General features: G+C 45.6%; 1 protein-coding gene and 2 long non-coding RNA genes across 9 annotated transcripts in view; 2 read left to right on the top strand and 1 right to left on the bottom strand.

Annotated features, from left to right (window-relative positions):
• The window catches only part of LOC134346630 (polypeptide N-acetylgalactosaminyltransferase 6-like), a 45,627-nt gene extending 43,354 nt beyond the window's left edge, over window positions 1-2,273 (top strand). The window contains exon 11 of the mRNA XM_063048094.1: window positions 683-2,273. Coding sequence (XP_062904164.1) covers window positions 683-811 — 129 coding nt within the window. The 3' untranslated portion in view covers window positions 812-2,273. The remainder of the gene's footprint in view (window positions 1-682) is intronic.
• LOC134346633 (uncharacterized) overlaps window positions 1-19,858 on the bottom strand; it is a 37,873-nt gene extending 18,015 nt beyond the window's left edge. For both annotated transcript variants that reach the window (XR_010017972.1, XR_010017971.1), the window contains exon 1: window positions 19,412-19,858. This is a non-coding gene — a long non-coding RNA (uncharacterized LOC134346633). The remainder of the gene's footprint in view (window positions 1-19,411) is intronic.
• Window positions 13,033-24,696, top strand: LOC134346631 (uncharacterized). 6 transcript variants are annotated; one of them, XR_010017966.1, is made up of 11 exons: window positions 13,033-13,188; window positions 14,927-14,970; window positions 16,528-16,581; window positions 17,499-17,555; window positions 17,751-17,938; window positions 18,366-18,408; window positions 18,900-18,946; window positions 19,877-19,922; window positions 23,216-23,443; window positions 24,269-24,311; window positions 24,502-24,696. It is a non-coding gene; the product is annotated as an uncharacterized LOC134346631 (long non-coding RNA). The 6 variants fall into 6 exon arrangements; XR_010017965.1 differs by having other exon boundaries at window positions 13,033-13,200; XR_010017967.1 differs by having other exon boundaries at window positions 13,033-13,200; window positions 16,528-16,670.
• Window positions 24,697-27,767: the final 3,071 nt, after the last annotated feature.

Raw genomic sequence — 27,767 nt, 5'->3', positions numbered from 1 at the left:
GATCGCTCGAGTGCAGAGGCCTCTGACAGCTGCAACCTCCCCCCTCCACCACCACTTACCAATCAGAAATCTATCCTCCTGTGCCTTAAATAATACCCTTAGATCCTCTGGTCTCTTATTAATAGAAACATCCTCTCCATGTCTACTCTATGCATGCTTTTCAGTGTTCAGTAGCTTTCAATGAGATCCCCCTCATCCTTCTGAACTTCATTGTGTACAGGTCCAGAGACATCAAATGCACATCCCACCAACCATGAATCACCCTTTGACACTAATCCTACATTAGTTCCTATAGTTTATTCTTACAGCATTCTCAGTAACCCTTTGCCCTCCCCCCAGATTCCGCCACTCACCCATAGACTAGGGACTATTTATAGCAACCATTTTACCTACCAACCTGCACTTCCTCAGGATGTGAGAGGAAACTGGAAACTCACATGGTCCATTGAGAATGAGCAAACTCCACACAGACAACGCCTGAGGTCAGGCTCAAACCTGGTCTCTGGCACTGTGAGGCAATGGCTGTAGTGCTATGCCACATCTTAGGGCACAGATGTCAGTGTAGGCTTGAAGGGAAGCCCTACCTTTCCCAAAAGGCCCTGTGATCTCCATTCCGGCCATGAATCTCACCCCATAGTGGGGACAGATGATAGAGGCTCTCCTTGTGCTTCGTTCCCCCCAGGAAGGAATGATCCTGAACGCCGGCTTGGGGCTCTGCTTGTCGGTGAGGGGAAAGCAGCTGAAGATGGCAGAATGCGACCACTCGGATATGTGGCAGCACTGGATGTTCATCAAACGTCAGGTCAAGTGACCCACTGCCTTCGCCTTGTGCCAGCCTTGCACTGATGGAACTCGGGGTTGCCCTATTCTGGTCAGAGGTCACCTCAGAAGTGCCATCACACGACTTCATCCCCTACTGCCAATGGTCATCTGACACGCCCATCACCCTTGCACCCAACCTCAGCCCTCCTTGCATTCCCACTGGATGGTGAGTTCTCCTGACTCAGATGGTCCATATGGCAAAATCTGCAACACATACAAAATGCTGGAGGGGCTCAGCAAGTCTGGCAGCATCTGTGGAGAGGAATAAGCAGTTGACGTTTTGGGCCGAGGCCCTTCATCAGGACTGGAAAGGAAGAGACAGCAGCCAGAATAAATAAGATGGGGGGATGGAGGGAAGAAGTACACATTCACAGATGATAGGTGAGACCAGGTGAAGGTGGATGTGTGGGGACTACTCAGGTTGAAGGAGCAACATCTCATATTCCTTCTGGATGGTCACCAACCTGATGGCATGGAGATTGATTTCTCCACCTCCTGGTGATTTCCTCCTCCTTCCCCTCCTCTCTTTTTATCATTCCCCATTCTGGTTACCCTCTCACCCCTTCTCCTCACCTGCCCATCACCTCCCTCTGGTTCCCCTCCCTCCCTTTATTCCATGGTCCACTGTTTCCTCCGATCAGAATAGGTCTTCTTCAGCCATTTACTTTAACCTATCCCCCTGCCTTACCCAGTCACCTTCCCCCTCACCTGCTCTCACCTGTTACCTACCAACTTATATTCTTCCACCTCCCCCATCATCTTGTTCTGCCCTCTGCCCCCATCTTTTCTAGTCCTGGTGAAGGGTCTCAACCCAAAACATTGACTATTTCCCCTCCATAAATGCTGCCTGAGCTGGTGAGTTCCTCTAGCATTTTGTGCGTGTGTGTTGCTCAACATTTCCGGCACCTGCAGAACTTATTGTGTTTAGAATCTCCTTCCTTTGATATTTTCACACTTGTATTTTCAGTCACTCTCCTGGTTTATCCTCAACTTGCCTCGAGATACCTGAGTGATTGTAATTAGTTCTGATCAAATTAGACCAGCTCCAGAAGTTGGGGTGGCTGGAGAACTTACAGTGAACATTGAATAGCACCTGAGAGAATGTTCTTTAATGCGTGTCAGGTGCGAAGGTCAAAATGTACATTAATCTGAGGTATGATTAGGGAGATGGGTCATAGAGACTGTTGCTTCCTACAAAGATTGTCCGATAATTTTGTATGTTACCACTGGTTCTGTTGTGTTTAAAGTGAATTTTCTTACATCATTTACTGTTAAAAATTAAAGTGATATAAAATGAAAAAAAAAACATGTTACTTAAAAGTAAAACCACAAGAAAGCCTTTTGGAACTAAATAATGTCTGATCTACTGTATATATTTGTTCTATATTGTCTCATCAAACACTCCAAGGGCGGAAACAGCAAAGTTCAATACAGAATGAACAGAATAAATCTCAAAGTTCAAAATAAATTTATCATCAAAGTACATATATGTCTCCATATACAACCCTGAGAATCATTTTCTTGTAAGCATACTCAATAAGGCAATAATAGAATAATAACCAGAATAGAATCAATGAGAGACCGCACCAACTTGGACACTTAACCAGTGACAATCTGTGCAAATTCATAAAGAAAGAAAGAAATAATAATAAATATTGAAAACATGAGATGAAAGTCCTTGAAACACATTTCAATGATGGTGTAAGTGGAGTTATCCCCTTTGGTTGAGGGGTAATAACTGTTCCAGAACATGGTGGCGCGAGTCCTGAGGCTCCTGACGCAGCAACGAGAAGAATGCACTGCCCCATTAATTACTCTCTAGACAGGGACAGCACAAGTTAAATATGCAGTAAATTTCCCTCTTCTCTCCCATCACACACTGTCAGGTCAGAGACAGCATGGGAATAAAACTTCCTCTCAACTGTCCTATCGCACAGTCTGAGGGCAGGGAGAGTGTGGGTTAGACACAGATTAAGATGCAGGTACCTGGATAGGAGAGGTTTGGAGAGAGATGGGCAAATGGGACAAGCTTAGATGGGCATCTTAGTCTGCATGGAAGAGTTGGGCCAAAGAGCTTGTTTAACTCTATGACTGAAAAAGCTTCCTCCACACTGACCCATCACACACACCCAGGGTTGGAATGCATGCAGTTCTGCTCTCCTTGTTTTAGTGTATATTTATATATTTTTTTTAAGATTAAATTATGAGGACATGCAGTCCTCTTTTATTGTTATTGAGTAATGCATGCATTAAGAAATGATACAATATTCCTTTGGTGTGGTATCACAGAAACACAGGACAGACCAAGACTGAAAAACTAACAAAAACCACATAATTATAACATATAGTTACAACAGTGCAACAATACCATAACTTGATGAAGAACAGGCCATGATCACAGTAAAAAAGTTCAAAGTCTCTCGAAAGTCCCACATCTCACGCAGACGGGAGAAGGAAGAAAACTCTCCCTGCCATGCCCAACCACAATATGACTCTGAGTCATCCGAAAACTTCAAGCTCCAATCAGCCCTCCGACACCGAGTACCGAGCACCATCTCTATCCGAACACTTCGACCTCAGCCTCGGTCGCCAGCAGCAGGCAAAGCCGGGGATTTTGGGGCCTTCCCTCTGGAGATTTTCGATCGCACAGTAGCTGCAGCAGCGAACCGGGCATTTCAGAAGTTTTCTCCAGATGTTTCTGCTTCTTCACGTATTTATGTGAAGATACAGTGCAGAACAGACCCTCCCGGCCCAACAAGCCACACCGCCCTGCAACCTACCTATTTCACACTAGATTAATCATAGACAATTTACAATGATCAATTAACCTACTAACCGGGTATGTCTTTGGACTGTGGGAAGAATCTGGAGCACCCGGAGGAAATCCACACGGTCACAGGATGATGCACTTTCAATTACTCCAAAAGACTGGAAGTAGGGTAAATACTTGAAAGGCTTTTATTCACAGTAAAATGTGACTTCCAGTATGCTGAGTGTCTGCCCCTGGACTGAGGGTGAGGGGCAAGGCAGAATCACCTTTATTCAGGGGTCTGTGGGAGGAGTCACAGGGGCAGTCAGCAGAGGGGCGTGTCCAGACAGGTAACCCAGTTACAACATATATATATATATCTGGTTTACCACACGGGGAGAACATAGAATCTCCTTATGGACGGGCAGAATCGAACTCTGAACTCCGGAATGCCCTGTGCTGTAATAGAGTTGCGTTAACCACCGTGATACCATTACTTGAGGAAGGATGTACTAACTTTGGAGGAGGTTCACCAGGTTGATTTGATTTTGGAGATCAGGGGGCTAGCCTACAAGGAGTAATTGAGTCACCTGGGACTGTACTCGTTGGAGTTCAGAAGAGCGAGAGGAGATCCTATAGAAACATACAAAATCATGAAACGGATGGATAAGATAGAGACTGTAACTACAGGATGTAGATTCAAGATTTGGGGCTACGTCTCCTAGATTTAGGACAGAGATGAGGAGAAACTGCACAGTGTAATCAGGGATTTGTAACCTAGGGTCCATGGACCCCTCAGTTAATTGTAGGGGTCCATGGCGTAAGAAAGGTTGGAACCCCTGGCGTAGAGGAACTTTACTCTGTACTGTCCCTGCCTTGAGAGTATGTGATGGGACAGTGTTGAGAGAGCTTTACTCTCCATCTTACCCATGTTGTCCCAGACTTGCAGTCTGTATTTAAACTTTGCCGTCTCAGTCCTGGAGTGTTTGGTGTAAAATGAAGTTTTATTATCTATTGGAAACTCTGCTTTCCCTACCCTGGGAGAGCTCCAGTATTTGCTTCATGTTGCCATCAGAGAAGCGTCTCTCCCCACCCACAAGGTAGGCTACTCACCACCTGCAAGGCGTGCTGGAGCTACCCTGGGTGAAAATATCTCCAGTCCCTACACAGAAGCAGAGACTGGGCAGTTGTAACCTCCTGCATTTCATATATAAATTCAGATTCATTTATCATATAGACATGGAAACACCCAGTGAAAGTGTCATCTATGTTAACATCCAAAGTGCGCTGGGGGCAGCCCACAAGTATTCCCACACATTCTGGTGCCAAGAATGTTCCACAGGACAATACAAGCAGCAACAACAAGACAACAAATGGCAAAGCAGGCCCCTTTCCCATCCGTCCCACCCACTCACCCTCTCACACACCCCAGGACAGGCCACCTCTGGCCTCCAGTCCTTTTCTCCAGACTCTCAGCTCCTCCCCAGTGTATGAACACCTGGCTTGTCTACAACCCGAGCACACGAACAAGCATTCAGGAGGCCGGCAGGGACCGATTTGCTGGCAGCGACAGACCTGCAGGTGTCTTCTGCTCAGTCCACAGCCGCATTTTCGTCTATTATAAGTTCACAGGGAGAGAATCAGATTTATCATCACTGACATTTGCTGTTTTAAGACAGTGCAAGATGTAAAAAATCACAATAGACAATAGGTGCAGGAGTAGGCCATTCAGCCCTTCGAGCCAGCACCACCATTCACTGTGATCATGGCTGATCATCCACAATCAGTACCCTTTTCCTGCCTTCTCCCCATATCCCTTCACTCCACTATCTTTAAGAGCTCTATCTAACTCTTTCTTGAAAGCATCCAGAGAATCGGCCTCCACTGCCTTCTGGGGCAGAGCATTCCACATATCCACCACTCTCTGGGTGAAAAAATTTCTCCTCAACTCTGTTCTAAGTGGCCTACCCCTTATTCTTAAACTGTCTTGGCCTCAGGTTCAGGACTCCCCCAACATCGGGAACATGTTTCCTGCCTCTAGCATGTCCAATCCCTTAATAATCTTTTATGTTTCAATCAGATCCCCTCTCATCCTTCTAAATTCCAATGTATACAAGCCCAGTCGCTCCAATCTATCAACATGTGACAGTCCCACGATCCCGGGAATTAACCTCATGAACCTACGCTGCACTCCCTCAATAGCAAGAATGTCCTTCATCAAATTTGGAGACCGAAACTGCACACAATTCTCCAGGTGTGATCTCACCAGGGCCCTGTACAGCTGCAGAAGGACCTCTTTGCTCCTATACTCAACTCCCCTTGTTATGAAGGCCAACATACCATTAGCTTTCTTCACTGCCTGCTGTACCTGCATGCTTACTTTCAGTGACTGATGAACAAGGACACCAAGATCTCGTTGTACTTCCCCTTTTCCTAACATGACACCATTCAGATAGTAATCTGCCCTCCTGGTCTTGCCACCAAAGTGGATAAACTCACATTTATTAACTTTAAAATGCATCTGCCCACTCACCCAACCTGTCCAAGTCACCGTACATTCTCATAACATCCTCCTCACATTTCACACTACCACCAAGCTTTGTGTCATCTGCAAATTTGCTAATGTTACTTTTAATCCATTCATCTAAATCATTAATATATATTGTAAATAGCTGCGGTCCCAGCAGCGAGCCTTGCGGTACCCCACTAGTCACTGCATGCCATTCTGAAAGGGGACCCATTAGTCCCTACTCTTTGTTTCCTGTCTGCCAACCAATTTACGATCCATCTCAATACCCTACCCCCAATACCAGGTGCCCCAATTTTGCCCACTAATCTCCTATGTGGGACTTTTCAAAGGCTTTCTGAAAGTCCAGGTACACTACATACACTGGCTTTCCCTTGTCCATTTTCATAGTTACATCCTCAAAAAATTCCAGAAGATTTGTCAAGCACGATTTCCCCTTCGTAAATCCATGCTGACTCGGACCGATCCTGTTACCAAATGTAACCGATCCAAATGTGCTGCTATTTCATCTTTTATAATTGACTCCAGCATCTTCCCCACCACTGATGTCAGGCTAACTGGTCTATAATTCCCTGTTTTCTATCTCCCTCCTTTCTTAAAAAGTGGGATAACATTATCTACCCTCTAATCCACAGGAACTGATCCTGAATCTATAGAACATTGGAAAATGATTACCAATGTGTCCACGATTTCTAGAGCCACCTCCTTAAGTACCCTGGGCTGCAGACCATCAGGCCCTGGGGATTTATCAGTCTTCAGTCCCATCAGTCTATCCAACACCATTTTCTGCCTAATGTGAATTTCCTTCAGTTCCTCCGTTACCCTAGGTCCTCTGGCCACTATTACATCTGGGAGGTTGTTTGTGTCTTCCCTAGTGAAGACAGATCCACAGTACCTGTGCAACTCGTCTGTCTTTTCTTTGTTCCCCATAATAAATTCACCTGTTTCTGTCTTCAAGGGCCCAACTTTGGTCTTAACTAATTTTTTCCTCTTCACATACCTAAAGAAGATTTTACTATCCTCCTTTATATTCTTGGCTAGCTTACCTTTGTACCTCATCTTTTCTTCCCGTATTGCCTTTTTAGTTATCTTCTGTTGCTCTTTAAAAGTTGCCGAGTCCTCTGGCTTCCCGCTCATCTTTGCTATGTTATACTTCCTCTCTTTTATTTTTATACTGTCCTTGACTTCCCTTGTCAGCCACGGTCAACCCTTACTCCCTTAGAATCTTTCTTCCTCTTTGGAATGAACGGATCCTGCATCTTCTGCATAATTCCCAGAAATACCCGCCATTGTTGTTCCACTGTCATCCCTGCTAGGGTACTGTCCCATTGAACTTTGGCCAGCTCCTCCCTCATAGCTCCATCGTTCCCTTTGTTCCACTGTAATACTGACACTTCCGATTTTCCCTTCTCCCTCTCAATTTGTAGATTAATACTTATCATATTATGGTCACTACATCCTAATGGCTCCTTTGCCTCGAGTTCCCTTATCAAATCTGGTTCACTACACAACACTAGATCCAGAATTGCCTCCTCCCCATTAGGCTCCAGTACAAGCTGCTCTAAGAATCCATCTCAGAGGCACTCCACAAACTCCTTTTCTTGGGTTCCAGTACTAACCTGATTTTCCAGTCTACCTGCATGTTGAAATCCCCCATAACAACCGTAGCATTGCCTTTGCGACATGCCAGTTTTAACTCTTCATTCAACTTGCACCCTATATCCAGGCTACTGTTTGGGGGCCTGTGGATAACTCCCGTTAGGGTCTTTCTACCCTTAGAATTTCTCAGTTCTATCCATACTGACTCTACGTCTCCTGATTCTATGTCCCCCCTCACAAGGGACTGAATTTCATTCCTCACCAACAGATCCACCCCACCCCCTCTGCCCACGTGTCTGTCCTTTCGATAGGACGTATATCCTTGAATATTCATTTCCTAGCCCTGGTCCTCTTGCAGCCATGTCTCTGTTATTCCCACAACATCATACTTGCCAATTTCCAACTGAGCCTCAAGCACATCCACTTTATTTCTGATACTTTGTGCATTCACATATAATACTTTCAATCCATTACTCCCCTCACCTTTCACATCAATTCGTTATTGCACTTGGCCATACTCTCCTATCCCTTCCTGAGCTTTCTGCCCCGTTAATTCTGTTGTCTTTCTTAACTTTTCTTATTCTCTCTTTCCCTTTAACTCCATCCTTATATTTCCTGTCCTTATAAATCCTGCCTGTTGCCACAGAAACCCCTTTCTGTACCTCTCACTATCACTGTTACAATAAAGAATATAACAAAATAAATAAGCAGAGTGATAAAAAAGAGACTAAAGAAAGCAAAACAGTTCAAGGGTTCATGGATCGTTCAGAAATCTGGTGGCAGAGGTTCATAAAGCATTGAGTGTGTGTCTCCAGGCTTCTGAACCTCCTCTCTGATTGTAGTAATGAGAGGAGGGTATGTCCTAAATCGTAAGGTTCCTTCGTGCTGGATGCTGCCTTTCAAAGATGACCTTGCTGGTGGGGAGGGTTGTACCCGTGATTGAGCTGGCTGAGTTTACAAGCCTCTGCAGCTTTTTCCGATCCTGTGCATTGGTGCCTCTGTGCCAGACAGTGATGTAAAGCATACATCTGTAGGAATTTGCAAGAGTCTTCAGTGACATACCAAAACTGCTCAAGTTCCTAATGAAATATTGCCCCTGGCATGCCCTCATCAATATGTTAGGCACAGGATAGACCTTCCGAGATGCTGACACCCAGGAACTTGAAGACAGAACCCTGACGTAACCTTGGGGGAAGAAGCATACATAGATCACGGACTCAATAGCTCACAGCACAAGTTTGTCACAAAGTCATGGCTGCCTCAGCCATTATCAGCTTGCATTTGTAGAACAACTTGTAACAAGTGAGAGGGAAAAGGTTTAAAGCGAGATTAACTTTTTCCACACAGAGTGTTACAAATATATGGAACAAGTTGCCAGAGGAAGTGCTTGTGGTGGGGACAACTATGACATTGAAATGACACATGGACAGGTATATAGAAACATAGAAAATAGGTGCAGGAGTAGGCCATTCGGCCCTTCGAGCCTGCACCGCCATTTATTATGATCATGGCTGATCATCCAACTCAGAACCCCGCCCCAGCCTTCCCTCCATACCCCCTGACCCCCGTAGCCACAAGGGCCATATCTAACTCCCTCTTAAATATAGCCAATGAACTGGCCTCAACTGTTTCCTGTGGCAGAGAATTCCACAGATTCACCACTCTCTGTGTGAAGAAGTTTTTCCTAATCTCGGTCCTAAAAGGCTTCCCCTCTATCCTCAAACTATGGCCCCTCGTTCTGGACTTCCCCAACATCGGGAACAATCTTCCTGCATCTAGCCTGTCCAATCCCTTTAGGATCTTATACGTTTCAATCAGATCCCCCCTCAATCTTCTAAATTCCAACGAGTACAAGCCCAGTTCACCCAGTCTTTCTTCATATGAAAGTCCTGCCATCCCAGGAATCAATCTGGTGAACCTTCTTTGTACTCCCTCTAAGGCAAGGATGTCTTTCCTCAGATTAGGGGACCAAAACTGCACACAATACTCCAGGTGTGGTCTCACCAAGGCCTTGTACAACTGCAGTAGTACCTCCCTGCTCCTGTACTCGAATCCTCTCGCTATAAATGCCAGCATACCATTCGCCTTTTTCACTGCCTGCTGTACCTGCATGCCCACTTTCAATGACTGGTGTATAATGACACCCAGGTCTCGTTGCACCTCCCCTTTTCCTAATCGGCTACCATTCAGATAATAATCTGTTTTCCTATTTTTGCCACCAAAGTGGATAACTTCACATTTATCCACATTAAGTTGCATCTGCCATGAATTTGCCCACTCACCCAACCTATCCACGTCACCCTGCATCCTCTTAGCATCCTCCTCACAGCTAACACTGCCACCCAGCTTCGTGTCATCCGCAAACTTGGAGATGCTGCATTTAATTCCCTCATCCAAGTCATTAATATATATTGTAAACAACTGGGGTCCCAGCACTGAGCCTTGCGGTACCCCACTAGTCACCGCCTGCCATTCTGAAAAGGTCCCGTTTATTCCCACTCTTTGTTTCCTGTCTGCTAACCAATTCTCCACCCACACCAATACCTTACCCCCAATACCGTGTGCTTTAAGTTTGCACACTAATCTCCTGTGTGGGACCTTGTCAAAAGCCTTTTGAAAATCCAAATATACCACATCCACTGGTTCTCCCCTATCCACTCTACTAGTTACATCCTCAAAAAATTCTATGAGATTCGTCAGACATGATTTTGCTTTCACAAATCCATGCTGACTTTTTCCGATCATTTCACAGCTTTCCAAATGTGCTGTTATCACATCCTTGATAACTGACTCCAGCAGTTTCCCCACCACCGACGTTAGGCTAACCGGTCTATAATTCCCCGGTTTCTCTCTCCCTCCTTTTTTAAAAAGTGGAGTTACATTAGCCATCCTCCAATCCTCAGGAACTAGTCCAGAATCTAACGAGTTTTGAAAAATTATCACTAATGCATCCACTATTTCTTGGGCTACTTCCTTAAGCACTCTAGGATGCAGACCATCTGGCCCTGGGGATTTATCTGCCTTCAATCCCTTCAATTTACCTAACACCACTTCCCTACCAACATGTATTTCGCTCAGTTCCTCCATCTCACTGGACCTTCTGTCCCCTACTATTTCTGGAAGAGTATTTATGTCCTCCTTAGTGAAGACAGAACCAAAGTAATTATTCAATTGGTCTGCCATGTCCTTGCTCCCCATAATCAATTCACCTGTTTCTGTCTGCAGGGGACCTACATTTGTCTTTATCAGTCTTTTCCTTTTTACATATCTATAAAAGCTTTTACAGTCCGTTTTTATGTTCTCTGCCAGTTTTCTCTCATAATCTTTTTTCCCCTTCCTAATTAAGCCCTTTGTCCTCCTCTGCTGAACTCTGAATTTCTCCCAGTCCTCAGGTGAGCCACTTTCTCTGGCTAATTTGTATGCTTCTTCTTTGGAATTGATACTATCCCTAATTTCTCTTGTCAGCCACGGGTGCACTACCTTCCTTGATTTATTCTTTTGCCAAACTGGGATGAACAATTGTTGTAGTTCATCCATGCAACCTTTAAATGCTTGCCATTGCATATCCACCGTCAATCCTTTAAGTGTCATTTGCCAGTCTATCTTAGCTAATTCACGTCTCATACCTTCAAAGTTACCCCTCTTTAAGTTCAGAACCTTTGTTTCTGAATTAACTATGTCACTCTCCATCTTAATGAAGAATTCCACCATATTATGGTCACTCTTACCCAAGGGGCCTCTCACGACAAGATCGCTAATTAACCCTTCCTCATTGCTCAAAACCCAGTCCAGGATAGCCTGCTGTCTAGTTGGTTCCTCGACATGTTGGTTCAAAAAACCATCCCGCATACATTCCAAGAAATCCTCTTCCTCAGCACCTTTACCAATTTGGTTCACCCAATCTACATGTAGATTGAAGTCACCCATTATAACTGCTGTTCCTTTATTGCACACATTTCTAATTTCCTGTTTAGTACCATCTCCGACCTCACTACTACTGTTAGGTGGCCTGTACACAACTCCCAACAGCGTCTTCTGCCCCTTATGGTTAGGAAAAGTTTAGGAGAGGGGCTAAATGCAGACAAATGGGACTGGCGCTTGTAGGTACCTTGGCCAGCACAGATAAATTGAGCCAAAAGGCCTGTTCCCCTGCTGTACTCAATGATTAGGAGAGGACAGCGGAGGAGGAGGGGAATCAGACAAGATGATGGGCAGGAGAGGAGAAGAGAGAGTGAGAGTGTAACCAGAATGAAAAACGGGAAAAGAAAACAAAGGAGGTGGAGAAATTACCAGAAGTTAGAGAAATTGATGTTCATGCATAAGATTGGAGGCTACCTCGTCTGAATATGAGGTGTTCCTCCTTTGACCTGAATTTGGCCTCAGTGTGACAATAGAGGAGGCCATGGACAGACATATCAGAATGGGAATGGGACGAATCGAAATGAGTGGCCACGACAAGAATGGTGAATTGCTGGAAGATCAGGTCGGGCATCAAGGTGATTAAATCCCAACTTCATTGAGGGTTTCCAGATAATTCAAACATTTTGGGTGGGGCATAGGTTGAAGCCTACTGCACTTGGACAATTCTTTCACGAGAAGTTGACTTAGGGAATCCAAATTAATTTGCTGTACAGGTTAGAGAAGGGCTGTGTCGATGGAGGCCAAGGTATCACAGAGACTTTGACAGTACATATTGCACCGAGATTGGTTTTGAGATCTTTGCTTTCTGCTCTGTGAATCTATGGATTTCAACATTGTAGATATGCTAGGAAATGGGGCAATGGGTCTGTGAGCTTCTGTTGTCATCACTAGCGGAGACCGGAGGAATATGGAGGAGAGGAGCTTAAAGAAGGGAGAAATAAGACTGGAATGCCATTGCCCACCCTTGACCCTCTGCTCCCGTCCTTCATCAGTCCTCCAGCACCATCCCCTTCCACCTTCTCCAACACCTCTTCATCTGCCATCGCCCACTCGTTATCCTCCTATCATCTCTCCTACACTCTGCTCTCTCCCCGACCTGTATCTTCCCCCTCCCTTCATACCACATCCCACCTTCCCTGTCCCACTCGCCTTCCTTAACCCTTCCCCTGCCTCCATTCTCCTACTCTGCTATCCCTCCCCCCAAAACTTCGGAGGCTGCTCTCGCTCGCGCGATAAATACACGCGCGCAAATAAACTTGTTTATACTGAAAAGGACAAAAAAAGGCGGTAACGATTTGTTTTCGTAGAACGTGACGTGCAGCAGCACGTTGTCCCGGGGGGGTCGGAACAAGGATGCAACCAGTTCAGGCGGGCGGACGGGCACCTAACGCCGGGGTCCTGAAGCCCTGTGAGCTCCACGTGGTCTGGTGGCGCTGGCGCTGCGCAGTCTGGAGCCGGCCGCGGCTCTGCTTTTGAAACTTGAAAGCGGGTCTGCGGGAAGATGAACAAAGTTAAAGTCTCGGCTGGAGGACGCTTGTTCAGAACTGGGAAGGAGACAGAAGGCGCCTGGGTAAGCCGCAGGGTGAGTGCCAAGAGTAACGCGCAGAAGGTAGTGGAGGTCAGGCCGAGACTAGTCCCAATGTAAGGCCACGGCCCGAAACGTCAACTCTTTATTCCTCTCCATCTGTGCTGCCTGGCCGGCTGAGTTCCTTCAGCATTTTGTGTGCGTTGCTCTGGATTTTCAGCATCCGCAGAATCTCTTGTGTTGTAAATTTTCAGCCCGTTTTTGCCGAGGTCACTGAATTTGTGGAACGTGTGCATATTGTTCATCACTGGGAGCAGAGTAGCCTGTGTAGGTGGTCGAGCAGGAACAGGGTGGACTACACACTGGACAGAGCCGTTACTCACGGCTGCAGTGACCCTGGGCTCGATGCTGCCTGGTGTGGTTAATAGGACACAACCCTATCGAGTAGCAGGACAAGCTCGAGGTGCGGAGTGGCCGACTCACTGCTCCCATTGTAAATATGATCAGAAAGTGCTGGGGAGAAACTCGGCAGGTTAGGTAGCAAGTGTGGAAAGAGAAACAGTACGTGTTTCAGGTCTGAGAGTCCTCGGAATTTATGTTCCCTGGGACCGCGTGGTTTCCTCCGGCTGTCTGGTTTCTTTCCACATCCCAAAGACTGGTGGGTTAAAAGGCCGTGGTAAATCGTTGGTAGAGTGGTGAAATCTGGCGATAGTGAATGGAAATGTAGGGAGAATAAACAGGCATTGAAAGTAGATAAAACGTGGTTTGAGTGAATACGGAAGGATTAAAAACAAATCATGTGCAGTCCGAAGAGATTTTGTTTAATGTAGCATCGTGTTCAGACATTGCAGGCCAAAGGACATGTTACTCTGTCGTAATGTATTAGTGTAATTGGAAAAATTGAACTTACAAGTGTGAGGCCCAGGGTTCCACCTCTCTCTTCAGAATGAGATTTGTGGCGGGGTGTCCTGGTTATATGCATTTAATTTTTTTTTGTTACCCCAGTGGAGTGGGATAACATCTCAGGACCTAGACTCCACGTGCCAAGTATTGTCGCCAAACAATTGATACTAGAACGTACAATCATCACAGCGATATTTGATTCTGCGCTTCCCGCTCCCTGGATTACAAATCGATAGTAAATATTTAAAAATTTAAATTATAAATCATAGAAAATATAAAAATGGAAATAGGTGCGTATAACAACTTTATTTATAGAACACTTTTCATATAGATGATGTAGTTCAAAGTCCTTTACAATGGGATAAAAGTAAGAATATGAAAGATTTTTTAAAATTAAAAGATAAAGATGTTAGCTAAAATAGGTTTTGAATTGGTGTTTAAAAGTGCTGATTGAGTCTGCACCCCTTATAGTTATAGATACTGAGTTCCACAGTTTAGGAGCCAATTTCAAAAGAGCTGACCTGCCAGTGATTACTTGAAGGAGATTGTTTAGATTTATGGAAGACCAGATAACTCACGCAGGTTATAAAACAAAAGTGATCCTGTGATGGGAAACTGCAGAGTGCAACATGACCATCTCCCTCTCCCCCACTTTCAAACTGGAGTTACTGAATTAAGCTTTTATATCTTCCGCAAGCTGGGGGGGTGGGGTCTAAAGTGAGAATGATGTGGGTGGAGGAGAGACTGAGGTGTCCACGACTGTGCGGTTTCCTGCAGTCACAGGCAGAGTAGTTACTATACCAAGCCAGCCAGGGTGCTCTCTTAAACAGTTGCTTACTGTGTCTGTGTTTCACGAGGCTGTGTTCTGTCCTTCCCACAGATGGAGAAAAGGCAGGAGAGTCTGAAGATGTCTGAGGCAGTGAGGTGAGTGAGTCATTGTAACAAACCCCATCAATGGGTGGCGTGGCTGTTAAAGTGATGACACTGAACAGACTAGAGTTTCTGAATCACTCTGGATGATACACACAGTGCTCTGAACTCTCCCCCCCACCCACCCACTGTCCGCTCCTGGTGTCTGTTAACAGCAGCTCCCCTTCTGCATCGAGTGCCTCTGTTCTGTTATTTCTGCAGCCGGTGTGAGCCTTGTTCATATGACAGTCTAGGGATTGTGTGGGAGACTTCCTGACTTTGTCTGATTTATATATAAAAAAAAAATTTCCTGTTATCACTTATCCCGACAAGTTAGGCAGACGATGCAATCAGGAAGTTGGTTTTGTGTGCTTGGAGTTGCAGTGAGGAACAGGACCCATTCAGCCCAACGAGCTGCACTGTCCAGCAACCACCTTTTAACCCAGGCTAATCACAGGAGAGTTTACCGTGGCCAGTTAACCCACCTTTTAACCCAGGCTAATCACAGGAGAGTTTACCATGGCCAGTTAACCCACCTTTTAACCCAGGCTAATCACAGGAGAGTTTACCGTGGCCAATTAACCAACTAACCAGTATGTCTTTGGGATGTGGGGGTGAACCTATGTGCACAGGAGAAGCTTCAATAGTGTTGTGTTACAAAACGTTACATGATCCCTTTTCAGACTGGGGTTACTGAATTAAGAGGCACAGATCTCTCACTGCCCTTTAGTAAACTGTGTCCATAAGACAGGGGCCGAATTAGTCCATTCAGCCCATCTGTGGTGTACTGGGATTCCGGGAGAGGAGGCTTAAACCTACGTACGTCTTGTAGATTCTTTTACCGGGGTGAGTAGCTTGGTATCAGGTCGTGCAGGGGAGGCCATTCCATTTCACACAGTGGGAATAGGCACATCAGACACTGCTCAAGGTCAGAGAGTCCTTCACCACAGAACCAGGTGCTTTGGGCCACAGCATTCATGTTGACAATCTTGCCCGTCTACACTACTCCCTTTTGCCATGTTGGGTCTGTAATGCCTCTAAACGTAGCTATTGTGTCTGATCCCACTGCCACATCTGTCGACTCACGGGCCTGTTTCCATGTTGCATAACTCTTAACGTTCCCCCAGCTGGTGCCCGGCAGTACCCATGTGTTTTAACCCTTGTACCTCAGTGTTCCGCTGCACCTGTGCTCGAGGGTTGGCAGCTGCTGTAACATTGTGGTCAGTGCGAAGCTTGGTAGCCCCAGAAATCTCCAATCGGTCTGTGGCCGGTCACGAGTTTGTCCATTCTCCCTGTGGCCGTTTGGGTCCCCTCCAGGTGCACTGTTTTCCCCCCACATACCAAAGACCTACAGGTGAGGGTAAGTAAGTTGTGGGCGTGCTACATTGACACCATGTGAGCACGCATACTGCTCCTTAAACTGTGGTTATTGATGCGAATGACACACTTCAATATGTCTCAGTGTACTTGACAAATAAAGCTAACCTTAATCTGTTTATAACCTGGCACGGCTGGCAGTTCCATGGTGGACGTGTTGAACAAAGCTTGCTGAATGGCTTTTGCTTTCTGCAGGGGTCAAGCTACTGATGAGGAACCAAGCCCCTCCTGTCCATTGCAGGGAAGTGGGTAAGTTCAGTCAATCATGGGAATGCGGTGATATCTTGAACGTGTCCCTGAATATTTGGAATGGGATGTTCCCCAGTGAGTTCTGACAGGTATGTAGTATTTGTAGAAGCGATGAATCTCCAGGAATGTGGATGATGAGACTTCACAGACTAGAGTCACAGAGTCACCCTGGTGATACCCACAGTGCTCTGAACATTCCTCTTCTGAGCTTTCTAACTGGCTTGTTATTGTCACATTGTATTGAGGTGTCGTGAAAACTACTGTTTAGCGAGCATACAGGCAGATCACTCCTGCCAGCAGAATATCAGGGTAGTAGAAAGGAAGGAGCAAGACCAATGCATGAGACATTGTTATAGTTGGAGAGGAAGTGCAGTACAAGCAGACAAATAAAATGCAAGGTAATCTGGGGGAACGAAGAATCCAAGGCAGCAGGAAGTGTGGACAGTTCATGGAGGAAGAGGCTGGTTTAAGTGACGGACTGGGCTGTGTCCACAATGCTGAAGTTTCTTGCGGAGCAGTTGCTGTAGCAAGCTGTGATGCATATGGGTAGATTGCTTTCAAAGTTTAAAGAAAATTTATTGTCAAAGGGTTACAGTGCTGTGCTAAAGGCTTCGGCACGTGTTATGTTGCTAGGGAGCTTGAGACTTTTTGCACAATGCTGTCGTAATTCTGTATTGTGCTGCTGCTGTAAAAGGAAACAGCAGCAGTGGGTCATAAAAGAAAAGAGAAACTTTGCAGATAAAAATAATAGTGAGAACATGAGCTGTAGTCAGTCCTTGAAAGTGAATGTAGGTTGTAGAATTAATTTAGAGTTGAGGTCAGTTAAGTTATCCACACCAGTTCAGGGCCCTGATTGATGTAGAGTAATAACTATATGGTTTTTCTATAAAAATTGCTTGTGCATCTGTGTTTCACAGGGGCCTGGTTCTGTATGTTCCTGTGGTGGAGAGAAGAGTATAGGAGATGGCAGAGAGGTGAGTGATTTATTGCAATGAAACCCATCGTTGGTTGGTGTGCCGCTGTTAGTGATGATGCTGAACAGACTAGAGTTTCTGAATCAGTCTGGATGATACACACAGTGCTCTGAACTTCCTCACCAACCACCCAGCTCCCGGCGTCTGTTGACACAAACTCGCCTTCTCCAACCAATGTCTCCATTCTCCCGACAGCCGGTGACGAGGGAAGGAGCCTACACCAGTGAGGACAGCAGGAACAATGACAACTCCCGTAGCTGATCACAGTGCTCGGAGACTTCCTGTTTCCAGTCAGTCGTTGAAGCTGTGCTTCCTGGGGCTCTGTTCCACCTTCTGGCCTTGTTGCAGGCGGAGAGGAGGGCAACAGTGGCTAAGTCACTGAAGTAAGTGAGGTCTTCCATCTTGGTGCCTATCTAAATACCCCTAATGTATCAACTTTAACCACCATACCCAGCAATACCTTCCAGGTACTTGCCACTCTAAAAGAAACCAAACCTATATGGATCTGTCCATATTTCAATGCCTTCCCCTTAAAAGGATGTTTTTGGTCACGACTGTCCACTCTAGCCGTACCTCTATAATGTTAGACACCTTTATCAAGTGTGGAATGGAATATTCTCTGAACTCCAACAGAGTAGAAGACAGGAATTGAAATAATATCTCCAGGAATGTGTATGATGAGATTTCACAGACTAGAGTCACAGAGTTAACCTTGGTGATAACCACAGTGCTCTGAACATTCCTGCTTTCGGTCAGTTACTGTAACTGTGTCACAGAACCACACTTTAACTTCCTCTGTTTTCTTTACAGGTGCCGGGAACGGCAGGTGCATCTGAAGATGGCTGATCGTGAGGTGAGGTACCAAAGGGCTTTCAGAGGGTGGGTGTTTTCACTCGGGGAAAACATTTCAAGCAGTCTGCTTCTATCTTTTTCCCAGATTCAAAATTTGAATACTAAAAATCGTCCATTTAAGATGAGAGGGGAAAGTTTAAAGGAGATGGAGCATAGGACAGTACAGCATAGAATGGACTGTATAAAATCCCACTCTGTCCAACCTTTCCCCATAACTCAGTCCCTCAAGTGCATTCCAGGCGTTTAACACTTTGTAGCGGGGGGAAAAGAAACTGTCTCTGATCTTCTAACTAGAACTCCCTCTGTTCTGATGAACTCCAGCAAGAGTAGATGAGAGGAGTAATGGATCTCCAGGAATGTGTCTGTGAAATCTCATACTAGAGACAATGAGTCACCCTGGGGCTAACCACAGTGCTCTGAACGTTCCTCCTTTCAGTCAGTTACCATAGCTCTGACACAGAGCTGCACTTTAACATTCTCTCTGTTTTTCAGGTGGCGGGAACAGCAGGCACCTCTGAAGAGACAGCTGTGGTCGTGAGGTGAGGTACAAAGGGGATTCACAGGGTGGGTGTTTTCACTCGGGGAAAACATTACAAGCAGCTGCAAAATTTGAGTACTAAAGAACATTAATTTAAGCTGGGAAGGTAAAGTTTAAAGCAGATGGAACACAGCACAGAATGGGCTGTCTGTAAGATCACCCCTCGGTCTCCTACCCTCAAAGAATAAAATCCCAGCCTGCCCAACCTTTCCCATAACTCAGTCCCTCAAGTCCTAGAAATGCCCTCATAAATCTACTCTGTACAGCACAGAATGAATCCTTCAGCCCAAAATCAAATATTGTGCCAACATTTTAACCTACTCCACAGTCAATCTAACTACTCCCTCTCAAGTAGCCCACCATTTTTCTATCTGAGTCTCTTAACTACCCCTAATGTATTGGCCTCAGCCACCACACCCGGCACTGCACTCCTGGCACTTGCAATCTGTAAAAGGAAAAAACCTACCTCTTTCCCTGTGCTTGTCTGTACTCCCTTAAAAGGATGTCCTTTGGTATGAACCATTGCAACCCTGGGGAAAAAGGTCATGGCTGTCCACTCTGTCCATGCCTCTTGTACACCTCTCTGACGTTGCCTGTCATCTTCCTTCACTAAACAAAAAAGCCCGAGCTTGCTCAACTTTTCCACACAAAGAGATATGAGGTGTGTAAGTCCCCCGATCATTTTTTTTTTAAACCCTTAATCATGTTAGTTATTTCAAGCTGTAGTGAGTGTGGAATGGAACCTTCTATGGTGAACTCCAATAAGAGTAGACGAGAGGAATCTCCAGGAATGTGTATGATGAGATTTCACAGACTAGAGTCACTGAGTCACCCTGCTGATAACCACAGTGCTCTGAACATTCCTCCTTTCGGTCAGTTACTGTAGTTCTGTGTCACAGAATCGCACTTCAACATTCTCTCTGTCTTTCAGGTAGTGGGAATGGCACATGTATCTGAAAGATGGCTGTGGTCGTGAGGTGAGGCTCAAAGGGACTTCAGGGGTGCATGCAGAGATTTATTTTCTATTACAAAAAACTATTTCAAAGTTTCTTTCCCCAGAGTTAATGTCAAATACTCAACAGTGAGGTGTTTAAAAGGAGATAAATCGGGCAATATTTTTACACAGGGTGTTGGGTGCCTGGGGTGGTGATGGAGGCAATTGTGGTAGAGGAGTATAAGAGGCTTGGGAAAATGGATGTGCAGAAAATGGAAGGATAGTGGAGGATGGTTGAGACTAGAGTTAGAGGTCATGGGTTAAAGGTGAAGTGTTGGAGAATGTAAGGAATTTCTTCACACGGGGCTGTGGTGGTGTGGAATGAGCTGCCCACAAAACTGATGGATGCCGGTTTGAATTCAACATTTAAGAGGAATTTGGATGGGAGGGTACATAAGAAATAGGAACAGGCCATTTGGCCCTGTCAAGTCTACTGTGCCATTCAATAACCTCATGGCTGATTTATCCATGGACTCATCTCCACCTACCTGCCTTTTCCCCATAACCCTTAATTCCTCTACTATGCAAATATCTATCCAACCTTGTATTAAATATATTTACTGAGGCAGCCTCCACTGCTTCATTGGGCAGAGAATTCCACAGATTCACCACTCTCTTGGGGAAAAGCAGTTCTTCCTCATCTCCATCCTAACTCTACTCCCCCGAATCTTGAGGCTATGTCCTGAAGTTCTAGTGTGGAGGGTTATAGTCTTGGTGAGGGACTAGATAGAACAAAGGGCCCGCTTCTGTGCAGTAGTGTTCTGATTTGATGAACATTGTGTACACTCAGGAGTGATTAGGTGTCAGGAGTGTAATTTACTTTGGCACAACTTTGAGCTGAAGAGCCAGCTGTTGTGCTGTACTATTTTATGTTCTAGTGGGGGAGTCAGAAACCAGAGAGCATAGCGACAAAATAAAGTGCCAGTTATTTAAATTGAAGTGTGTGGAAATGCCTTCTCTCAGAGGGTGATAAATATTTGTAATTCTCTGCTCCCGGGGGTGGTGGAGGCCAAATCATTAGATATATTTAACACAACAGCAGTAATTCTGGTGTGATCACTCAAGTCGAGTATGATGTTCTCCCAAAGGGTTATTCCCTTAATGAAGAGTGGCTGTGTGACTTTAACGTGGGGAGACTGGTGCACGAGCAGCTACACACGGTCAGGGGTGCAGTGGTAGCTAGAATGTTCTGAAACACGTTCGGCACCTCTTAAGAAAAAGCCGAAATAAACAGGCTAATTAATTAGGTGCCACCCAGGGTGATTTGAGTTTCTCAGAAACTGCTGATCTCCTGGGATTTTTACGCACAACAGACTCTGGAGTTTTCAAAGAATGGTGCCAAAAACAAATAAAAAATCCACGAGTGGCTGTTCCATGAGCAAAAACATTGTGTTAAATAAAATGATTCCAGAATTGAACAGCTTGTAATATGAAGAGCATTTGATGGCTCTGGTTCTGTATTCAGTAGAATTCAGAAGAATGAGGGGTGACATCATTGAAACCTACTGGATGGTGGAAGGCCATGACAGAGTGGATGTGGAGAGGATGTTTCCTGTGGCGGGAAAGTCTTAAGACCAGAAGGTATAGCCTCAGAATAGAGAGCTGTCCTTTAGAATGGAGATGAAGAGGAATTTCTTTAGCAAGGGAGTGGTGAATCTGTGGAATTTGCCACAGGCAGCTGTGGAGGCCAAGTCTTTATGTATATTTCAGGCAGAGGTTGATAGATTCTTGATTGGTCAGGACATGAACGGATATAGGGAGAAGGCAGGAAATTGTGGCTGAGATGAAAGTTGGATCAGCCATGATAAAACTTGATGGGCTAAATGGCCTAATTCTGCTGCTATATCTTTTGGTCTTGTGTACAGCTTTGAGATTCATCTTGCAGGCAGCCACAAAACTAACCCATTTTTAAGAAAAGTCAAAACATCTGGTCAAAAAACAAATAGCACAATCAATAAAAGTAAATATCCAGAACTGAAGTTCACAAAGTGAATCCATTCCAAGAGCCTGTTAGTTGCAGCCCATGGCCTCAGTTCAGTGCTGAAATGAGTAAACCATGTGAGCACAAGCTGAACACTGGCCCGGCCCTGACACCCTGACCTTCTCAGTCTGGCTCGGTGCTTAAATCTGCCAAACATCAGGTTATTCCTTGCTCTCGGTGCTGGGCCGCGCCACTTCAATGTGGCCCTAGGCCCATTATCCACTGCCTCAATGTGGTCTGTACCCAACCTATCCGATCTGGCCTGGCACTTAAATCTGCCAAATATCACCTTGTTTCTCGCGCTCGGGCTTGGGCCCCACCCCCACTCGCTGCCTTGCCTCGACTCTGCTGCTTCAAATTGCCTGCAGGGCCATTCCAGCAGTGGCCAGACATCATTTCATTCCCTGCTCTCAGGTCTGGGTGCTGCGGCCTTACACACTATGCAGCAACCATCCTGCACCTTTGAGACTTCAGTCGCACCACAAAAATGGCAGGTTGTACGGCCAGTTCGAAAGCTCTCTGCTCCAACCCTCCCCAACAGCCTGATGAATGCCATAGTCATACCCACCTACCTACCTCCACCACCACCCCTGCCAACCTGCTCTGGGTCCCATCACTGTTATTTTAAAATACAGCGTGCCCCACACATCTTGAAACTCCCTCCTCTCAACTTAAATCCATGCCCTCTAATATTTGACATTTTGTGAGGGGGAGTGAAAGGGTCATTGTCTTAGGGCGGAGATTGATTAAAATGTGAAAGATTGAGGAATTGGGGGTGATGGGGAGTTGGACCAGAAGGGGCTGAGACTACTTGCCTGCCCACACACCTTTGGGAGGAAGCTGGAGCACCCTACCCAGTCACGGGGAGAACATACAAACGCATTGGAAGTTGGGATCATGGTGGCAGGGTACTGCAGTGGTTAGGATAGCACTATTACAATGCAAGTACCCAGGTTCAATCCTGCGTCTGTCTGAGAAGTCTCTGCTGTTGGGTACTAGTGAACTTCCAATCCAAAGGTGCAGGAGTTGAGAAAGAGGCACTAAAACTTGTTGCTTGTGGCCATATATTAAATGTTACAAGAACAAAGATGTCATCTTGTACAAAAAGAAACTGACTGGAAAAAAATACATTCTGGTGATAACATAAAACAGCAAATCTGACACCTCTTGCAGAAAAACTAAGAAGCTTCTAGAATGTAAATTGCCAGGTGTATGGACAGTGCTCACTGTTTGCTCACTGACTGTCTAACCGGTTTTATTTCTTTTTATTTCCCCCTCCCTATCTCTGGCATCAGTGTGGCTCCAGTAGACATAACTTGGAGAGTGGCCCATTCGGCCCAGCGGGTGTATGCTAACCTCCCACATTGGGAGCCCTGCTTGGCGTAAAGCTCATGGAAACGGGAGGTTGATGATGGGCTACTGTAACTACCCACGGTCCACACTCAGCATGGCTGTGCTGTGTCTGATGGGGAAACATTTCCCATTTACTAATGAGGGCCCAGCGGCCTTTCTGCGGCACGGAGGTGAGTAACTCTTCTCTAAGTTGGCCAAGTTGCTCTGAAAGTTTGGAATGAGGATGTTCCCTGGTGAACTTGCCCAGTGAGCCAAATTCTTTTGTCAAGGGAACTGTAATATGAACACTCTGGAATGTAAATGATGAGACTTCACAGACTAGAGTCACTGATTTAACTCTGCTGATGCTCACAGTGCTCTGAACATTCCTCCTTTCGGTCGCTAACCGGGTCGTTATTGTGACATAAACCGAAATGGTGGAAAAACATTTGCATGATCTGGACTGATCATTCCAACCACAAGTACATCAAGTTTGTACAAAAGGAAAAGCAGTAACAGAACTCAGAGTGAAAGTGCATGACGGGAACTGAAACGCAGAGTGTAGTTACAGCTCCAGAGATGGTAGAATGCGGGTGAGCAGGTAAACTGCAAGGGCCAAGGTGAGGTCGATCGGGGATCGTCTTTAGCATATGGGAGATCTGTTCAAGAGTCTGATAGCAGCGGGTTAGACGTTGGATTTGAGCCTGCTGGTGTGAGGTTTCAGGTTTTTCTGTCTGGCAGAGATAGGAAGTGAGAATTACCAGGGAGAAGGGATCCTTGATTATGTTGGCTGTTTTTCTGATGCGGCAAGTAGTGTAGAGGGGATGCTGGTTCGTGTGACAAACTGGTCTGTATCCACAATTCTGAAGCTTCTTGCAGTTTTGGGCAGAGCAGTTGCCACTCTAAGCTGTGATGCATCGGGGTAGAATGCTGTCTGTGGTACATCTGTAATGGGGATTAATTGCTTGCAGAATGTGTTTTGTGGAGCCCCATTTCATGTTCTGCCTGGTCCGCAGGTGCAGTGAAGAGCTGGAGAGTCTAAAGGTGGCTGTGGCAGAGGTGAGTGATTTGTTGTAACCAGCCCCATCACTGGGCGGTGTTAGTGATGACACTGAACAGACTAGAGTTTCTGAATCAGTCTGGATGATACACACAGTGCTCTGAACTCTCCCACCCGCCACCCGCTCCTGGCGTCTGTTAACAGCAGCTCCCCTTCTCCAGCTAATGCTCTGTTTTGTTCTCCCTGCAGCTGGTGACAGAGGAAGCACCCTGGACCATGGGATCTCCAGCCCCAGAGGGGGAGGGCAAGAACAATCATGATTCCCATAGTGGCCTCTCTGTGCCTAGATACAATGGTATTCTCTGCCTTCCTGCTTGCCAGGTGTCGCTAAGGGTTAAAATGTTGACAGTGTTTCTAAAGTCTGTAATAAACTTAATAAAATTGTTTCCTGTATTGTTGCAGCTTCTTTGAAACATACTGATTAGACTCTCACCACAAATGAATCCAACAGAACTTTAAAAAAGAACGGTATTAGAATCAGGTTTATTATCACCAGCATGTGATGTGAAATTTGTTAACTTAGCAGCAGCAGTTCAATGCAATACATAATCTAGCAGAGAGAAAAAAATAATAAAACAATAAACAAGTAAATCAATTATGTCTCTGAGACACTGCTTCCTAAAGATGTACTGGGTATTTTGTAGGCTAGTGCCCAAGATGGAGCTGACTAGATTTACAACCTTCAGCTTCTTTCGGTCCTGTGTAGTAGGTCCTCCATACCAGACAGTGATGCAGAATTGGACAACTATAGAAGTTATTGAGTACTTGCCAAATCGCTTCAAACTCCTAATAAAGTATGGCTGCTGTCATGAATAGTTAAATAAATATTCATGAGAAAACTACTGGACTTCCTCTGCTACTTGATAAATTGGATCATTGCTGTTCCATTTACAGTGATTTTTTTCTTGTGCATAGTGCTGTACTCGGCCTTGGCCGTACTTGGTCCAGTGGAACAAAAAATTGTCATGACTGGAGCCTCCCTCAGCTGCGGTGGATAGTCATTGCCACTCTCTGCCCTGTCATGCCCTCCACAAAGTGTTGCAAAACCTTGGCCATTGGATCTTGTAGTTGATCTCACCCACCCAGTATGCTGGAACAGGCTTTGCATGCTGGGGTAGGCATATACTTACCTCACAGGGGTTGGGGGGGGGGGGGTCCTGGCTATCCTCACCTGGTTTAACCTGTCTGCAACAAGGTGCAAGGTCCACAACAAGGTAGATTGTGAGGTCGAGTCCCTTTGAAAGCGGCTACCTTCAATCCAGATGCAGGGCGTCAACCAGGAACACTTCTGCCCCACTGAGTTCCTCCAGCATCTCACCATTCCAGATACCAGCCTCTTCTATTTACCTTTACCCTGTGCTATGCTGGTATCTTGGGATGTTTCCTCAGGACATTATCTCTAGCAGGTTTAAGTGATCGGCCTCAGGGTTGAAATTTGTATATTAATCACCAGCTCTCTCTCTCTCCCTCAAACAGTATGATGAGATGGCCTCAACCTCTCTACATTAAAGATGGATACTTCCCTTCACTGTGACTGGGTGGTATGGTAATACAATTAGTGCAACACATGGCAATATCATCTGTACTTTATCGTCGCCAAACAATTGATATTAGAGCGTACAATCAGCACAGCGATACTTGATTCTGTGCTTCAATCAGTTCATTTCCTGACTGGTTTTCCCCTTGGTGCTCCTGTTTGCAGAGAGGTTAGGGTTAGTAAATTGTAGGCATGCTATATTTGCTGTGGCCTGTACTGTACTGTACTTGGATGTGTTGGTGGTTGAGGCAAACAGCTTTTCACTTGATGTACATGTGATAAATAAAGCTTATCTTTAGTTTACCTCATGGCCTGCATTGCACTTTCTTTAGAACCAACACAATCTGTTAATTACTTTTCTCTCGTATGCAAGGATATGGTGAAATGATTTGCTTGGAGACCGTGCAAAACAAGGTTTTCAGTGTCCCTTGGTACAACTGACAGTAGTGAATCACTTTATCAATTACGCAGGTAACTGGTAAAGGATTTTAACAATGAACAGCTTGGTGTGAGTGAATTACTCCCTTAAAGCTTTTACATTTTATTCAGCATTATTGTTTTACCACCATGCACTGTGCAATTAACTGATCTGTATGAGCAGTATGCAAGACAAGCTTTTCACTAGACCTTGGTGCACGTATAGTGTCATACAGCACAGAAACAGGCCTTTGGCCTAACTGGCCCATATCAACCAAGATGCCCCATCCAAGTTAGACCTGTTTGGCCCATATCCCGCTAAACATTGCTAATCCACATACCTGTCCAAAAATAGCAATACCAATATGTTTATAGTGTTGTCAATGTTTATAAAATAAACATCAGATTAAAGTGCAGTTATCCTTGACCAGGAGGTGCACCAGATTCTTCAGTGTCCTCCAATTCCAAAAGAACTGGGGAGCCAGCGGACACAGTGTGCTCCCACCCCAGGGAGGCAGAGGTAAATCGATTAGCGCCCACCTAGGTGGTTCAGAATGGGTGAAGTTATTGTCTCGGGCTGTGGCTCGTGGTGCGAGACCTGGGCAGAGAGTTCTAACGAAAGGCTGGTTTTCTGACTGGAGGGCTCAGTGTTGGGACCCCTATTACTCATTTATTCATCAATACAGCACGGGCACAGTAACAAGGCCTTTCGGCCCAATGAGCCTGTGTTGCCAAGTTACACACATGACCAATTAACCCTTTGAAACATGGGAAGAAACCCACGCAGTCACGGGGAGAACAGATAAGCTCCCAACAGACAGCGGCAGAACTGAACTAGGGTCACTGGTGGTGCAATAGCATTACGTTGACCATTATCCTGATTGCTACCATGTTTGGAAGTATTTGGATGTGAATGTACACGGCGCCATTAGCAAGTTTACCGATCACACTAAATCAAAGTTCAAAGTAAAATTTATTATCAGAGTACATACATGTCATCAAATACAACCTGAGATTCTTTTTCCTGCTGGCAATGCTGTCAACAAGTTTTGCTACCTGGGCAGCATAACAACATCCTCAGCTTCTCTGCATGTAGAGACTGAGTCAAGAACCAGAAAAGCCTGCTTTGCCTTTGGTCAACTGAAAGATCGAGTTTGGTCACAGAACATCAGGTTGGCCACCAAGTGCAAGGTATACAGGGCCTTTGTCATATCAACCCTGTCAAACGGATGTGAGACTTGGTGCCCATATCAGAGACACTTACGCCAGCTTGACCAACTGCAGCAGCGTCACCTACGTTCTCTGATGAAGACCACCTGGTGAGACAAGGTCTCCAGTACCGAGGTCCTCTCTCGAGCCGGAATGCCAGCAGTTTCAACCCTGGTGATGTCAGCCCAACTGCGCCAGGCAGGACATGTTGTCAGAATGCCTGACGGAAAACTCCCCAAGGACATCTTGTACAGCCAACTGTCCCAGTGGTACCTGAAAACGAGGAGGTTTT

This window comes from Mobula hypostoma, chromosome 5 (genome assembly GCF_963921235.1).
Source record: "Mobula hypostoma chromosome 5, sMobHyp1.1, whole genome shotgun sequence".
Taxonomy (NCBI): Eukaryota; Metazoa; Chordata; class Chondrichthyes; order Myliobatiformes; family Myliobatidae; genus Mobula; species Mobula hypostoma.
This window is presented reverse-complemented; position numbering and strand designations above follow the sequence as displayed.